A 17262-nucleotide genomic window follows, 5' to 3' on the forward strand; every position below is an offset into this window, starting at 1 on the left:
TACTCACAAATAAAAGTGTCATATGTGAAAAGTTTTAGATTTCAACAAGTATTATCCACTAAATTGGAGACCTATCATATATCCCTTTAGCACACTCCAGTCATAATACTTTATTGTGTTCTACCTGTCAATATGTTATCAGGGTATGGCTAGAAGAGTAAACATGTTGAAGCATGGAGAAAAGATTTAGAGTAAAAGCTAATGACAACAAGATAGGATAACAATAGCGGGAGACTAGAAGAGTATAAATATGAAATCTGAACTAGAAATTGAGATACTTCCAAACTAAGGAAAGACCTGAAAGGAGTCTTAGTTTCTATGTAGGCTGTATCAAACATGAGTCACAATTACACTACTGGCCATTAAAATTGCTACACCAAGGAGAAATGCAGATGATAAACTGGTAGTCATTGGACAGACATATTATACTAGAACTGACGTGTGATTACATTTTCACGCAATTTTGGTGCATAGAACCTGAGAAACCAGTACCCAGAACAACCAGCTCTGGTCGTAATAACAGCCTTAATACACCTGGGCATTGAGTCAAACAGAGCTTGCATAGCGTGTACAGGTACAGCTGCCCACACAGCTTCAACACGATACGACAGCTCATCAAGAGTAGTAACTGGCGTATTGTGATGAGCCAGTTGCTTGGCCACCATTGACCAGACGTTTTCAATTGGTGTGAGATCTGGAGAATGTGCTGGCCAGGGCAGCAATCGAACATTTTCTGTAACCAGAAAGGCCCGTACAGGACCTGCAACATGCGGTCATGCATTATCCTGCTGAAATGTAGGGTTTTGCAGGGATCTAATGAAGGGTAGAGCCACGGGTCGTAACACATCTGAAATGTAATGTCCACTATTCAAAGTGCCGTCAATGGGAACAAGAGGTGACTGAGACATGTAGCCAATGGCACCCCATACCATCACGCCGGGTGATACGCCAGTATGGCGAAGACGAATACACACTTCCAATGTGCGTTCAACACGATGTCGCCAAACACGGATGCGACCATCATGGTGCTGTAAACAGAACCTGGATTCATCCAAAAAATGACGTTTTGCCATTCGGTTTGTTGTTGAGTACACCATCACAGGCACTCCTGTCTGTGATGCAGCGTCAAGGGTAACGACAGCCATGGTCTCCGAGCTGATAGTCCACGCTGCTGCAAACATTGTCGAACTGTTCGTGCAGATGGTTGTTGTCTTTTAAAAGTCCCCATCTGTTGACTCAGGGATCGAGACATGGCTGCACGATCCATTACAGCCATGCGGATAAAATGCCTGTCATCTCGACTGCTAGTGATACGAGGCCATTGGGATCCAGCACGGCGTTCCGTATTACCCTCCTGAACCCAATGATTCCATATTCTGCTAACAGTCATTGGATCTCGAACAACGTGAGCAGCAATGTCGCTATACGATAAACCGCAATCGCGATAGGCTACAATCCGACCTTTATCAAAGTCGGAAATGTCATGGTCCACATTCCTCCTCCTTACACGATGCATCAAAACAACGTTTCACCAGGCAACGCCGGTCAACTGCTGTTTGTGTATGAGAAATCGGTGGAAACTTTTCTCATGTCAGCACGTTGTAGGTGTCGCCACCAGTGGCAACCTTGTGTAAATGCTCTTAAAAGCTAATCATTTGCATATCACAGCATCCTCTTCCTGTCAGTTAAATTTCGCGTCTGTAGCACGTCATCTTCGTGGTGTAGCAATTTTAATGGCCAGTAGTGTAAATTCATATGACAGATCAGAATTTGAACTCAGGATAATTATCACCTAGTTGATTCATCATTGTATTGCTCACACATTGGTTCTTTATCTACAGCAGGAGACCACCTTGTCTCCACCCATTTTGAACTCCACATGGGCTGACTTGGGACATTCTGTAAGAAATGATGTTGCGAAGACTGCAACTTCTGATGACATCATTGTTGTCACTTATGCATTGTATTCACTGCTCCAGTGCCCTTTTTCCCAGTGTCACTAATGTCTCAGCAATTGAGAATGGTCTCAGTGGAATTTGCAGTGAATTGCAAGGGGTCAGTAGCGAGTTGAAGTTTCTAGTAAGTTGGCAAAGCTTCCTCAGTGGCACAATAGGAAGAGACTAATCACGAAAGGGAGGTGTCAGAATTTAAGTCCTTGTTACCAGACTAACAAAAAAAATGTGAAGCCAGATAAAATAACTAAACTTGCTCTAGTGAAAGTATTATGAAATACTAAATCCATTTTGTTATAATAAATATTTTATTTTTCTAAAAAAGTTATTATTATGTGACAAGAAAGGAAGAAGGAGGATTGATCCATGTAGAAAAATAATCTTTCTCAGGATGGTTGAGCCAAGAGAGAGGAATAACACTAAACACAGTAAATTTATATTCTGCCCAACAGTATCAGTCTTCCCCCCACCCCCTCCCCCCAATCTCCCTCCACCCAAAAAAAAAAAAAAAAAAAAATGCTCTACACTACTATAACAATCAGGCATTGAACCAGCGTTCCTGTCAGTATTTCCATGTATGTTTGCAACTGAGAGGATTTTTTCTTTTCACAGGGCAATGTACAATCCATCAAAGTTTGGTTCTTAAATTCTTGGCATCTTTATATCTGTTCTGTTTTTAAATCTGTTACTGTGAAAACAGCGAGGGGTCTTTGTTGGATATTTTGCTTTATTCTTCTTATAAGTTACTAAGAGATTTATTGTGATAGTCAAAATTCTTTGACAGAAACAAAAACAAAAAGGAAGAAAGGAAACTACTCACAAACAGATGAAGGATGCTTGCATACACACATGTAACAAATCATAAAATCACACTAGCTTTTGAGATTTCACTCTTTATCTGCTGTCAGTAAACACACACACACACACACACACACACACACACACACACTTACTTTTCGGTGATATCAGTAGCATTGATTGTTTCCACAGTTATTCTAGATTTTTCTGTTGTTGCTGAGAACCACGTGTTGTCTTCTCTTGTGCCTTACCTCTCTTTCCATACAACTATTTGCCCATGTTCATAAAAATTAGTGTCATCTCAGCCACAGAATATGAGTGTGTGTGTGTGTGTGTGTGTGTGTGTGTGTGTGTGTGAGAGAGAGAGAGAGAGAATGATTTTTTCACTGTGTGTAACATATAAGTGAAAACTATAACTTTTGTGAACTATATGTGTGAGGTGTACTCATTGCATGTGCCATAAATGATCAAGACCAATAGAGCACTATAGGATTTTTGCTATTTGATGTGAAAAAAAGGATAGTAAATTTACTCATTGTATAGAAGGCTATACATGAAATTCACTTTAGTCTAAATTAATTCAGCTTTTGAGCCCTAATCACTGACAGAAATTTTAAGTGTCAGCTTAGCTTTTCTTTGTTATTGATTGCATATGTTTTGTAAGACATTGTAAATACGTATGATAAATTTATTTGATTTGTTAAGCATGGTGTCATCTGTGTTTAATTGCTGTTACACAATGTCTATCACGGTTGTTTAGATGATTTGCTTGAATGTTTTAGTAGAATGAAATTGTTTTCTCTTTCTTTCAGCTGTTATAGTTCTCCTTTTTTATGCTTTTATGATACATTCTTCCTGCTTGTGAACCTCTTCTTCCATTAGGTATACAGTGTTGTCCAGTTTCCTGCCAGGTGCCATCATCAGCGAAGACTTGGTGTAAATTTCAAAATTAGTTTATTGATACATACTACTTTTGACATTATGATACTCAGTACAGTTTATTTATTTGAGACTTTTTCAATATATTGATAATGATATGGAAAATTTGACCTATAAATGTTTGATTTGTTTAAGATGCCTTGGGAATAAATTGGCAATAAAATTAATAAGTTATTTCTTTGTGAAATTGGACCTCTAGCTAGTAGTTTTCATCCTTGAGGTTTAAAAGGAAACTAATTTTCTGTGATGCCAGCTGACATTGCTGAATTAAGAAATTAATAGTGTAGGGTTTACTGGCACTGGAATTCACACCCAAAGCTTTTATATGTGTAGCATATTTGTCAGTGTGTATTTATGCTATTTTTGTATGCATTATTCTGTTTATTATTGAACCATGGGATGGTTGCAGTCTTGATTGTTTGTTTGATGTTGCAACCTTGCTGTCATTTATTTTTTCATTCTGCATTATTGCTTATGATGATCATGATGTTGTTTTTTTTTTCTTCTGTTTGTGTTTTCTTTCTTGTATGGAGTGCTTCTTTATGTGTATGTGTGTTATGTGGATTCTTTTTTTGTGGCATACTTGTTTCACTAATCAGAATTTCAAACAATAGGATAAAAGTTGTTGACATTATTTTACTTCTTTTGCAGCCCGTAAGCAAGAGATAATCAAAATGACAGAACAGTTGATAGAAGCAATCAGCACAGGTGATTTTGAAGCATACACGTAAGTGTATTTATAAACAATGTTTCAGTGTCAAATGTTTACTATCTTCTTTAAGAGTGTATCTTTAAACTCATGCAGCATGTTTAATGTTAATGGCAGAGCTTAATTTTTTTATACTAGCTTCCTCATTCTCAAAAATATTTTTGAAGGCACTTGATTAATTTCTCTGTGAACTGTAATTTGCCCACACTGTAACATACATAAAACTATGGAACTGTAATTTACACTCACTGTAACATATATCAAACTTGCTCCCCTTCTAACAGCCGTGTACTGCAAGTTTCTAGAGGAACGGAAGGTTCCAAATGATTGGAAAAGAGCACAGGTAGTCCCAGTCTTCAAGAAGGGTCGTCGAGCAGATGCGCAAAACTATAGACCTATATCTCTGACATTGATCTGTTGTAGAATTTTAGAACATGTTTTTTGCTTGCGTATCATGTCATTTCTGGAAACCCAGAATCTACTCTGTAGGAATCAACATGGATTCCGGAAACAGTGATTTTGCGAGACCCAACTTGCTTTATTTGTTCATGAGACCCAGAAAATATTAGATACAGGTTCCCAGGTAGATGCCATTTTCCTTGAATTCCGGAAGGCGTTTGATACAATTCCGCACTGTCATCCGGATAAACAAAGTAAGAGCCTACAGAATATCAGACCAGCTGTGTGGCTGGATTGAAGAGTTTTTAGCAGACAGAACACAGCATGTTGTTCTCAATGGAGAGACGTCTACAGACGTTAAAGTAACCTATGGCATGCCACAGGGGAGTGTTATGGGTCCATTGCTATTCACAATATATATAAATGACCTAGCAGATAGCGTCGGAAGTTCCATGTGGCTTTTCATGGATGATGCTGCAGTATACAGAGAAGTTGCAGCATTAGAAAATTGCAGCGAAATGCAGGAAGATCTGCAGCGGATAGGCACTTCGTGCAGGGAGTGGCAACTAACCCTTAACATAGACAAATGTAATGTATTGTGAATACATAGAAAGAAGGATCCTTTATTGTATGATTATATGATAGCAAAACAAACACTAGTAGCAGTTACTTCTGTAAAATATCTGGGAGTATGCATGTGGAACAATTTGAAGTGGAATGATCATATAAAATTAATTTTTATGGTACCGAGTAAGCAGAAAGATAACATGGAAAACGATGTAAGTAAAACTGCCCATCTTAAATACCAGTGTGACAATAGTGAGAGGGACATAAACACCGGACAAAGATACGATCCAGGTTTAATGACACAAACTGAAAAAAAACATTGCATAGTACCAGAAGCAAAGGGAGCAAGTGAAGTGCTTAGTATATTACAGGAAGGGGAACTATTACATTTAAAGCCAACTGTTAGAATACTTCACCAAAATGTTCAATACATAAACAATAAAACAGAGGAACTAGAGGTAATATTACAGGAGTATAGGCCAAACATTCTAGTAGTTACAGAACATGGGCTAAAAGAAACTCACATAGGAATGTACAACTTGAAGAATTATGTGAAAGTAGCCAGTTTTTGCAGAACTTCCTATAAAGGTGGTGGGGTTGCTATTTTTTCTAACTATAAATCAACTAAAGCCATAAATATAACAAAATATGCTATAGAATTGAGCTTTGAAGCTACAGCACTGGAAACTAAAATTGCTGGGAATTTATGTTGTGTATTAGGTTTGTATAGATCACCAAATGGTATAATCAAAACCTTCTTTGAACAGCTGGAAGATATAATCCAACACCTCTCAAAAACATATGCTTATTTGATAATTATAGGAGATCTGAACATAGACACAAGTAAAAATACAGACAATACTAAGACCCTATTGGACATATTGTGCATATACAACCTAAAAATAAAAATAGATAAACCAACCAGAGTAACAAAGCATAGTGAAACTATAATTGATCATATAGTAACAAATATTCCTACATGCTATTGTGACACACAGGTAATAAACTCCACATTAGCAGACCATTTTGCAATCATGATAGACATTAATATAAAGACTAGTGATTCAGTGCAGAAGATATGGGAGATGAGAAGACAGAACTACCCACATAACATAAATCTGCTAAAAAAGATGTTAGAGGCAGAAAACTGGGAAACAATATATGCAGCTAAAGATGCAAACACCAAATGGAACCAGTTTTTTTCTTTATTCAGATATTATTATGATGTTACATGTCCTGTTAGTAAAAGGCTTGTCAGACAGCAACAAAAAAAGAAAAGCTGGGTGACTGGAGAAGTAATCCATGCCAGAAATAATCTGAGAGTGTATTATGACCTCTCCAAACAAAAAAAATACTGAGGCCTACAACACACTGTATAAAATGAAAAAGAAAGAGTACTGTAGTTTTATCAGAAAAACTAAAGCATCATTCATCAGGATGTCTATAGATAAGGGAAAGAACCACTCAATAGGTTTATGGTCGTTCATTAATGAAGAGAGAGGAAAAGTAACAAATCGGGCGGAGGACATCTGCCCACTGATGAGTGGGAAAAGCAACACAAACCCTCTAGAAGTAGCCAATACTTTTAACAGATACTATATTACTGTAGCAGACGAATTAATAAGTCAAAATAAAACAAATGCAGCAAGTAAATTGTTAAACCCCCCACATACAAATCATACTATGGTTTTCATACCTACAACGGATGCAGAAGTGTCAAACCTAATAAAACAACTTAAAATTAAACATTCATCTGGCTTGGATGGTGTCACATCACATCTCATAAAAGAATGCAGAGAATGTATATTAAAACCATTGACACACATGCTGAATGCTGCGATAGAAGAAGGTGTATTTCCAGATTAACTGAAAGTAAGTAAAGTGAAGCCAATATTTAAGAAAGGGAACAGGGATGAATTAGGAAATTGCAGGCCAATATCATTGATCTCAACATTTGCTAAAATCTATGAAATGATAATAAAGAATAGAATTGTAAGTTTTATAACAAAGTACAGTATACTGCATTCATCACAACATGGTTTCAGAGAAGGGAAGTCAACAAAAACAGCATCAACAGATATAATAGAGCACATTCTTAATTTACTTGACAGGCAACAAAAGACTTGTGGGATTTTTATGGACCTATCTAAGGCATTTGATTGTGTGAACCACTCAAAATTAATGATGAAGTTATATCAGTATGGAATTAGAGGAAAATGCTATAACATACTTAAATCATACATTACAAATAGGAAACAATGTACAGAAATCAGACATACTAGTGGGGGAAATATAACAAACTACAGATCAGAATTACAAACAGTTAAACATGGTGTGCCGCAAGGGTCTGTGCTTGGGCCAATACTATTTATACTCTATGTAAATGACTTCCCTAGCTATATAAATCAGAAACTTATAATGTATGCTGATGACACAACAATCATTTGCACAGCTGACACAAAGGAGGAGCTTGAGAAGGAAGCACTCATGACTATCGAAAATGCAAATAAATATTTAACACAAAACAACCTGTTTATGAATCAGTCTAAAACAATGAATGTAGTATTTCAGACCAAGCATAGTGAAAATTATAATATAAATGTTAATATAAATGGAAAGACTATTAAAGAAGTAACCAGCACAAATTTTCTAGGAACTATAATAGACAAACATTTGGCATGGGGGGAGCACATCGATGCACTGTGTAAAAAGATAAACAAACAGATCTTCATCATGCATAAAACAGCTAAGACTGTGGATGATAAAGTCCTCAGATCAATGTATTATGGACTTGTCTTCCCACATTTGTCTTATTCAGTTCATATATGGGGAAGTGCACAAGCTGGCTACCTAAAAAGAATATTCACAATTCAGAAAAGGGCAGTGAGATGCATTGCAAAAATACCACCAAGACAGACCTGTAGGCAAGCTTTTGTATACTATAATATTATGACAGTATATTCACTGTACATATACCAAAGCATAATGGCGGTAAGGTCAATTAATAAACACCTCCTAAATAAAGATGTACACAAACACGGTACAAGAGGAAATGAAAATTATTACATGATAAACAGAAATCTAAAACTGTCTATGACTGCCCCAGAAGAAGCAGGCAAAAGGTTTTTTAATAAACTCCCCAAAATCATTAAAAAAGAAACAGACCTAAAATGTTTTAAAAATCATTTGAAACTATATCTCACAGAGAAATGTATATACAGTTTGAGTGAATACTAAGATGGTGTTTAATATGTTATATCATTACTGAAATGTACCTTTTAAAATTATCGTGTATGTTGTTTGGATTTGTGTGTACATATAATGTGAAACATGTAATACCTTTGTATGATTATGGACTATTTCTGTTTAATCATTTGTTTCATTTATATATAATGAAATCAAGTTTGATGTTAATAGCCTATTGTATGACACACCCAATACTCTCAGCTGGATTTTCAGCTGGAGTCCATGGGCAAAGAATAAATAAATAAATAAATAAATAAATAAATAAATTGTTGGTAAGGCAGGTGCCAGGTTGAGATTCATTGGGAGAGTCCTTAGAAAATGTAGTCCATCAACAAAGGAGGTGGTTTACAAAACACTCGTATGACCTATACTTGAGTATTGCTCATCAGTGTGGGATCCGTACCTGGTCGGGTTGACAGAGGGGATAGGGAAGATCCAAAGAAGAGTGGCGCGTTTCGTCACAGGGTTATTTGGTAAGCGTGATAGCATTACGGAGATGTTTAGCAAACGCAAGTGGCAGACTCTGCAAGAGAGGCGCTCTGCATCGCGGTGTAGCTTGCTGTCCAGATTTCGATAGGGTGCGTTTCTGGATGAGGTATCGAATATATTGCTTCCCCCTACTTATACCTCCCGAGGAGATCACAAATGTAAAATTAGAGAGATTCGAGTGCGCACAGAGGCTTTCCGGCTGTCGTTCTTCCCGCGAACCATACGCAACTGGAACAGGAAAGGAAGGTGATGACAGTGGCACGTAAAGTGCCCTCCGCCACACACCGTTGGGTGGCTTGCGGAGTATAAATGTAGATGCAGATGTAGAAACTATGGAACCAAATATTTCCACTTCAGGGAAACCTTATTGGCTATCTGCAGCAGGCGCGCCCTCCAAAGGGTTAATGAGCTTATCTAAATCTAATCTAATCTAATCAGCAGAGACCATTCAATATTTTGATCATACTTTTGGAACTTGTTCTAAGTGTGCGAAAGTAGACAAGTATCTGCAAATGTAGATAACTGTGACTGGTTGTAACAGTGACAATATTATGAAAGGAATAGACTGATACTCATCATGTAGGGAAGATGTTGAGTTGCAGAGAGGCACACTAAAAAGACTGCTCAAGATGTGAGTTTCCAGGCAAAAGCATGAAAACACAGCTCACACACATATGACCACTGCCTCTGGCCACTGAGGCCAGACTGGGATTTTCCATTGTTGGGTTGTGGACGATCTCAAGTTTGAATGGTTCACAGAGAAAGTCTGTAAACATTCTAAGAAACAAGAATGGGACCATAAATCGAGAGTTGCATCCTTCTCCTCACATCATTGCTTTTACACAGGATTTCGGGACTGCTTACAAGTACAATCTTGCGAAGAGTGCTTTTGTTTTCATTGAATTTATACTTCAAATTCATTTTAAATGTTGTACATTCTTTAATAGCAGTGTCTCTTAATGCGTGTACTATATGTGGATGCTGCCTTGATTAACTCAGTAAAGGATTGGTTTGTGGGAGACAATAAAGTACACTTTCATGTAGCAGAATGCAATGGAGTAGAAAAAACTCTTCAAAAGGATGTGTAGGATTTGCAGAAGAGACAGAAAAATCACTAAAAATGAGGCTAGATTTTGCACCTTTTAGGCATGAAAGAAACTGGGATGTGGGAAAATGTAACATTTAATGAGCATGGAGAGATAGTTTGCATAGATCATTCAATGTCAAATTGAATAATAAATATGACCTTTTACCTGAAGTAGGAGATGAAGAGTGTTATCACTCAACCAGTAGACAAAATCAGAGTGCAACAGACTGGTAGGAAGGAGATTTCAGCTAGACTGAAAATTAAGTCAGACAGCAAAAGAAAAGTTTTGCTACCGAGTAGCAGCCATGGGAGGAGCACAGGCCAGCAGTTGTTACAAGAACAAGCAAACTCTGTTATGAAAAATTTGAGAGGAGGGAAGATTGCAATAAGCTTTCTAATTGTTGGATGTAAGGTCCACCAGTTATGCAAAACACCATTTTTTCCAAGTTCCCAAACATGTTTCAGCACCACTGTGCCATCATCTACATCTACATCTACATGATTACTCTGCTATTCACAATAGAGTGCCTGGCAGAGGCTTCAATGAACCACCTCAAATCTGTCTCTCTACTGTTACACTCTCGAACGGCATGCGGGAAAAATGAGCACTTAAATTTTTCTATGCGAGCCCTGATTTCTCTTATTTTATCATGATGATAATTTCTCCCTATGTAGGTGGGTGCCAACAGAATGTTTCCGCAATTGGAGGAGAAAACTGGTGATTGAAATTTCATGAGAAGATCCCATCGCAACAAAAAATGCCTTTGTTTTAATGATTGCCACTCCACTACATGTATCATGTCTGTGACATTATCTCCCCTATTTCGCAATAATACAAAATGAGTTGCCCTTCTTTGTACATTTTTGATGTCATCTGTCAGTCCCACCTGACACGGATCCCACACTGCACAGCAATACTCCAGAATAGGGCGGACAAGCGTGGTGTAAGCAGTCTCTTTGGTAGACCTGTTGCACCTTCTAAGTGTTCTGCCAATGAATCACAGTCTTTGGTTTGCTCTACCCACAATATTATCTAGTGATCATTCCAATTTAGGTTATTTGTAATTGTAATCCCTAAATATTTAGTTGAATTTACAGCCTTCAGATTTGTGTGACTTACCACGTAATCAAAATTTAGCTGATTTCTTTTAGTACTCATGTAAATAACTTCACACTTTTCCTTATTCAGGGTCAACTGCCACTTTTCACACCATACCGATATCTTATCTAAATCATTTTGCAAGTTGTTTTGATCATCTGATGACTTTACAAGACGGTAAATGACAGCATCATCTGCAAACAATCTAAGACGGCTACTCAGATTGACTCCTCTGTCATTAATATAGATCAGTAAAATAGAGGGCCTATAACACTTCCTTGGGGAATGCCGGATATTACTTCTGTTTTACTCAATGACTTTCCGTCTATTACTACGAACTGTGACCTTTCTGACAGGAAATCACGAATCCAGCCACACAACTGAGGCAATACTCCGTAGGCACGCAGTTTGGTTAGAAGACACTTGTGAGGAATGGTGTCGAAAGCCTTCTGGAAATCTAAAAATATGGAATCAATTTGACATCCCCTGTCAATAGCACTTATTACTTCATGAGTAAACAGAAATAGTTGTGTTTCACAAGAACAATATTTTCTGAAACTATGCTGACTATGTGTCAATAAATCATTTCTTTGTGGTACTTCATAATGTTCGAATACAGTATATGTTCCAAAACCCTACTGCAAATTGATGTTAGTGGTATGGGCCTGTAATTCAGTGATTACTCCTACTTCCCATCAGTGGGTTTCCGTTTTATTTAATCTCTAATATGAACATTTCTACTAAATGATTACAAAATTATGTGGATATTTAGTTCAAACAATAATTTGTTTCTTTTTGTTAATACATTTACACTTGTTGTGCATGATTGTTAAGGACCACTTGTGTATTATTTATTACAGGTAGCTTGTCACCTGCAAGCAAACAATGTTGATGAGAAATTTTGTTCGGAGTTAACCTTTCATCCAAATGTAATTTAGTTTGTCACGAAAACTAAATTTGCACACAATTTTGTAATCATTTAATAAAAATGTTCACATTACAGATAAATAAAATGGAAATCCACTGATGCGTGGTTCTGAAACAAGCTTGGGAACTTGGAAAAAACGGTGTTTTGCATAACTGGCAGACGTTACATCCTACAATTTTAACTGCAAACATGGTAAACACGAAGAGCTGCAAATCCAAATGATGAATAAACTTTCTAGTTTACTCAGCTTTGTGTGTAGAGTTGGCTCCAGTTCTTCTTGTCTAAGAGTCTGATTCTAGAAGCTGAAACTCTTGCATTTTAGGCCCTCATGGTTGAATTGATCTAAAGAGATTTGAAGATTGTTGCAGAATTTTTGTTGTTACGGTAATATATTTCGTCACATTTTAGTGTATTATCAAGTCTTTTGAATTTTCACTTTAACAAAGTTGAAATTACATTGTTCACCCAAAATACAAAACATGAGTTTTGTGCCTACGAACTTTGATTTGCAGACAGCATTGGTTTTCTTTTATCATTTGAATAAAATGCTGCAGAATCACACTGGATGCTTGTCAAAGCTTTTGGCAATAACGGTCTTGGGAAAACACAGTGTTTTGAGTGGTTCAAAAATTTCAAAAGTGGTGATTTTGATGTGAGAAATGATGAGTGTGGGAAACCACCGAAAAAGTTCGAAAACAACGAATTTCGGGCTTCATTGGATGAAGATGATACCAAACTCAACAAGAACTTATGGAACAGTTGAATGTGATGCAAAAAGCCATTTCTCTTCAGTTGAAAGGTATGGGAAAGGTGCAGAAAGTGGGAAAATGAACTGAATGAAAGACAACAAGCAAATCGAAAAACCACTTGTGAAATGCTGCTCACCAGATACAAAAGAAAGTCATTGTTCCATTGAATAGTGACAAGTGATGAAAAATGGATATATTTTGAGAATCCTAAGCATCATAAATCATGTGTGAATCCAGGCAAACCACTGACATCCATTGCAAGACCATATTGCTTTGGAAAGAAAACAATGCTCTGTGTTTGATGGGATCAGAAGGGTGTCATCTATTATGAGCTGCTAAAACCTGGTGAAACTGTGAACACTGTTTGTTACCAACAGCAAATGATCGATTTAACTTGAGCTTTATGTGAAAACAATCAGAATATGGAAAAAGGCAACATAAAGTCATATTGCTCCATGATGACGCCCCATCACACACAGCTTTATGGGAACAGGATACGAATAGTGGTATACAGAATAAACTGTCCATGGCAGCTCAGATGAGCGACGTGAGTCCCCCAGTACGGAGTATCGCCGCATGTGAGTCTTGAGCGAACACCATGTGGGCATCACCACTGTTGGTGGTCGTACGAGCTGGTAGATGCACGACTGGGACCTCCACCCCGACAGGGGCGGGGTGTGGAGGCTGAGTGACTGGAGACAGGTCCACCTCAAAGTTGTTGAGCCAGGAAGGATGGATGATGCCTGAGAGCAGGTTGGTTGAATGGCAGATGGCGGGGTGTAGGTGTGGCAAGCCCAGATGCTAATCGAACCATCCGGCGAGATGAAGGCACGAATTGTCATTGGCTCGCACTCACGGAGGAGGGTGAGGCTAAGCACAACACTGACTTTTAACTGGTCATTGGGTGCAGGGCCACGGTGTCTGTAAGTAGAATGAGAACTCGGTCATCGAGAGTGATGATTGAAATGTCATCCAAGAGGTGTGGGGGTACGTTGCAGATCAGGGTGACTATGAGAGAGGGTGTCTCCATAGTTGACGAGGTAGCAGCGAAACCCGCACATGGGGTGGAGGGTGACATGTCTGAGAACCCTGCGAAAGGCGACTTGGAGGTATCAAAACGGCATGGAGGCCCAAGGAGAAACATTGGCGGACTCCACGGCAGAAGGGAGACTGGTGGGAGAGTCGCTAGGAGAATCAGACTGAGCCAGCAGATGGACATCAGGGTCCATGAAAGCTAGTTGTGTCTTTGTTACAAAACAGTTTGCGGACTGTCTTTGACGATATGTCGAAAGTTGTATCACCCTGCCGGAGGGGACTTTAAGGGGCCGAGATAAGGTGGTTGCAGAGGTTGTCGGACAGAATCGTCTCCCAGCATTACATGGTAGCAAGTGTTGAGAGCGGTTGGCATGTAAGTGACCAGCGGGGAGTGGCTGATGGGTGGGTGCAGGCATGTATGTTTGAAGTGGGTGCACATGCAACTTATGAAATCCGGGTGGGGGGTACTCTTCAGGTACTTCAGGCTGAATGAGCTTCCCTGGTAGATTAGGGTTCTCCCTGAAAACGAATTCTGAGATTGTTCCCTGTAAGTTGGGCTTGAAAGTTGAATGAAGGCCGAGCAGTACCCCTGGAAATGCTTTGGACCAGAGGTAGTCATGGCACCTGAGTGCCATTTTTAGAGTGCGGTGCCACTGTTCCACTAACGCGTTGCTTTGTGGGTGGTAGGTTGTGGTGAGAATTTTCTTTATGCTGCAGACATTACATAAAATGATGAACAGGGAAGACTCAAACTGCCGACCCTGTTTGGTGGTGATGGTGGTCGGACAACCGAACCTAGCAATCCATGTGGAGATAAAACCCTTGGCCACAGTCTTGGCAGTGATGTTAGGTAAGGGGACTGCCTCTACCCAGTGGAATGTGCGGTCAATTGTGGATAGAATGTATCTGTGGCCCACCAGTGGTGGAAGAGGACCGATAAGATCGATATGTACATGATGAAATTATCCTGGAATGTTGAAATTGCCCAGTGGTGGGGTGGTGTCGTGGCCGATTTTGTTGCGTTGGCAGGGGACACAGCTGTGTACCCAGGTCTGACAGTCCTGTTTTATATTTTTCCAAATGAAACACTCGGAGACGAGCCGTGTAGTGACATGGACGCCAGGGTGAGTGAGGTTCTAGGTTTGCAGAGCTGCAAAGGCCTGCCAGCACGGAGGGGGGGGGGGGGGGGGGGGGGGGGGGGGGGACCTGGCGTAAGGTACCGGTAGAAGAGTCACACCACACCTCATCCACAATGCTGGGAAATTTAGCTATACTAAACACAAGGGACGTTTGAGGGTCCGTGAGGAGAGCTTGAGATTGCTCGTCAGGGGCTTGTATGGTGGCCAGGTTGGATAAGTCAATGGTGCGTGAAATAGTATTGATCCACGAAAAGAAATCTGTGGTGATGTTGTCCATGCCTTTGATGTAGTGAATGTCAGTTGTGAATTGGGAGACTAGATCAAAGTGATGGAAACGCTGATGGGGTGGGTCCTCTGGGAGGGGGACGGGGGGGGGGGGGGGGGTTGCAGAAAGCATCTGCGAGTGGTTTTTGATCCATGAGGATGAAGAACGAGTCACCCTGCACATCGGGGTGGAAGTGTTTGATGGCCTCATAGACCACAAGGAGTTCTCTATCGAAAGCAGAGTATTTCTTCTGAGCTGTTGATAGTTTTTTAGAGAAGAAATGAAGAGGGGAAACCGTGTCTGCCTTATGTTGCTGTAGTACTGCTTTCACTGCGATGTCACTGGCGGCCATAGTGATGAACAACTTGGCCAAGGGCTTGGGTTGGGCGAGAGTCACAGCATGAGCTAAAGAAGTCTTTAATGCATTGAAAGCCTCCAGCATAGGTGCAGCCCAGTGAATGGGTTTGAGTCCTGAAGTCTGTTTACCTGACAGTTAGTCTGTCAGTGGGGCCTTCACAGCAGCGGCAGAAGGCAGGTGATGATGGTAGTCATTTATTGTGCCCAGGAAATATCAGAGTTCCTTGTAAGTAGCTGGGGGCAGCAGTGAAGTGATGGCATGCACGCAAGATTTGGGAGGCTATATTCTGTCGGTGGAGATGGTGTAACCCAAGAAAGTGTAGGAAGGCTGACGTAACTGGAATTTTTCTTTGTTGACCTCGACACCATTGGAGTTCAAGGTCTGGAGGACCACGGATAAATGACTTTCATGTTCCTCAGCTGACTTGCTGAAAATGAGTATGTCATCCAGATATGTGAAGCAAAACTTGAACTGTCGTAAGATGGAGTCAATGAAACGCTGCCACATTTGTGCCATCTTTTTTAGGCCAAATGGCATGAAGTTGTATTGGAACAAATCAAGTGGCATGATAATAGCTGTTTTAGGGATGTCATCCGGCGGTACGGGAATTTGGTGGTAGGCATGTTTACAGTCAATAACATTAAGATTGTAGTGCGAGATAACATATGAGAGAAATCATTTATGTTAGGCACAGGGTAATTATCCATAACAGTATGAGCATTTAAACATCTGTAGTTGCTGCATATTTGGATAGAACCATCTTGTTTGAGGACGAGGTGGATCGGTGAAGACCAGTTGCTGTCTGACAGTTGCAGGATAATTGCCTCCAAAAGTTCGTTAATTTGCTGCCAGGCTGTGCACAACTTAATAGGGTTGAAGCATCTAATCTTCTGCCTAATATGAGGGCCGGAAGTGGTAACTATCTTGTGTGTCATTCCGTTAGTGATGGAAGAAACTGAGAACTGCACACAAGACTGATCAATGTCTTGACGCAAAGTTTTTGGATGGGTAGTGTATGACAAGGCATAGCTATTAGTCCAAGTGGGAAAAAGGCAGCATGAAAGTCACATGTCTAGTACATGAGCACGGCATGTGCCTGTTTGGAGAGGGCAGCTGCAGGTGGACCGCAGAGAGGGCTGGGATGAGCGGCGACTGTCAGCTGTGAACCTTGCAATTGGTACCCAGTGCAGGCGAGAGCGGTGTTGGTGTCGCTCGTGGAACAGCAATGGCTGCTGTGTCGCGTGGCTGGCATGCAAGAGAGGGGGAATGTTTATCAACACATTGGTTGGCTGCCCGCATGGTGGGTATGGTCATATCACGCGCGCAACTGTTTTTAAAAGCACTGTCTGACACATATGGCAGTGAACGTGGTGAGCACGATGGGGATGCGGAGTCTACCGGAAGGGAATCGTCACACACATTTAATGTTTTTGGACTAACCTGATGAGTGTCCGAGTTAGTGTCTGCTGGAGAAACATGATTAGGTAGTGGTACTGTGGACTG

At 39.9% G+C, this 17262-nt stretch overlaps 1 protein-coding gene across 16 annotated transcripts in view; it reads left to right on the forward strand.

Annotated features, from left to right (window-relative positions):
* LOC126179628 (calcium/calmodulin-dependent protein kinase type II alpha chain) overlaps positions 1–17262 on the forward strand; it is a 1032354-nt gene that overhangs the window by 964116 nt on the left and 50976 nt on the right. For all 16 annotated transcript variants that reach the window (XM_049924622.1, XM_049924624.1, XM_049924625.1 and 13 more), the window contains one exon: positions 4341–4416. In XM_049924622.1, the coding sequence (XP_049780579.1) occupies positions 4341–4416 (76 nt within the window). The remainder of the gene's footprint in view (positions 1–4340; positions 4417–17262) is intronic.

This window comes from Schistocerca cancellata, chromosome 1, assembly GCF_023864275.1.
Source record: "Schistocerca cancellata isolate TAMUIC-IGC-003103 chromosome 1, iqSchCanc2.1, whole genome shotgun sequence".
Lineage (NCBI taxonomy): Eukaryota > Metazoa > Arthropoda > Insecta > Orthoptera > Acrididae > Schistocerca > Schistocerca cancellata.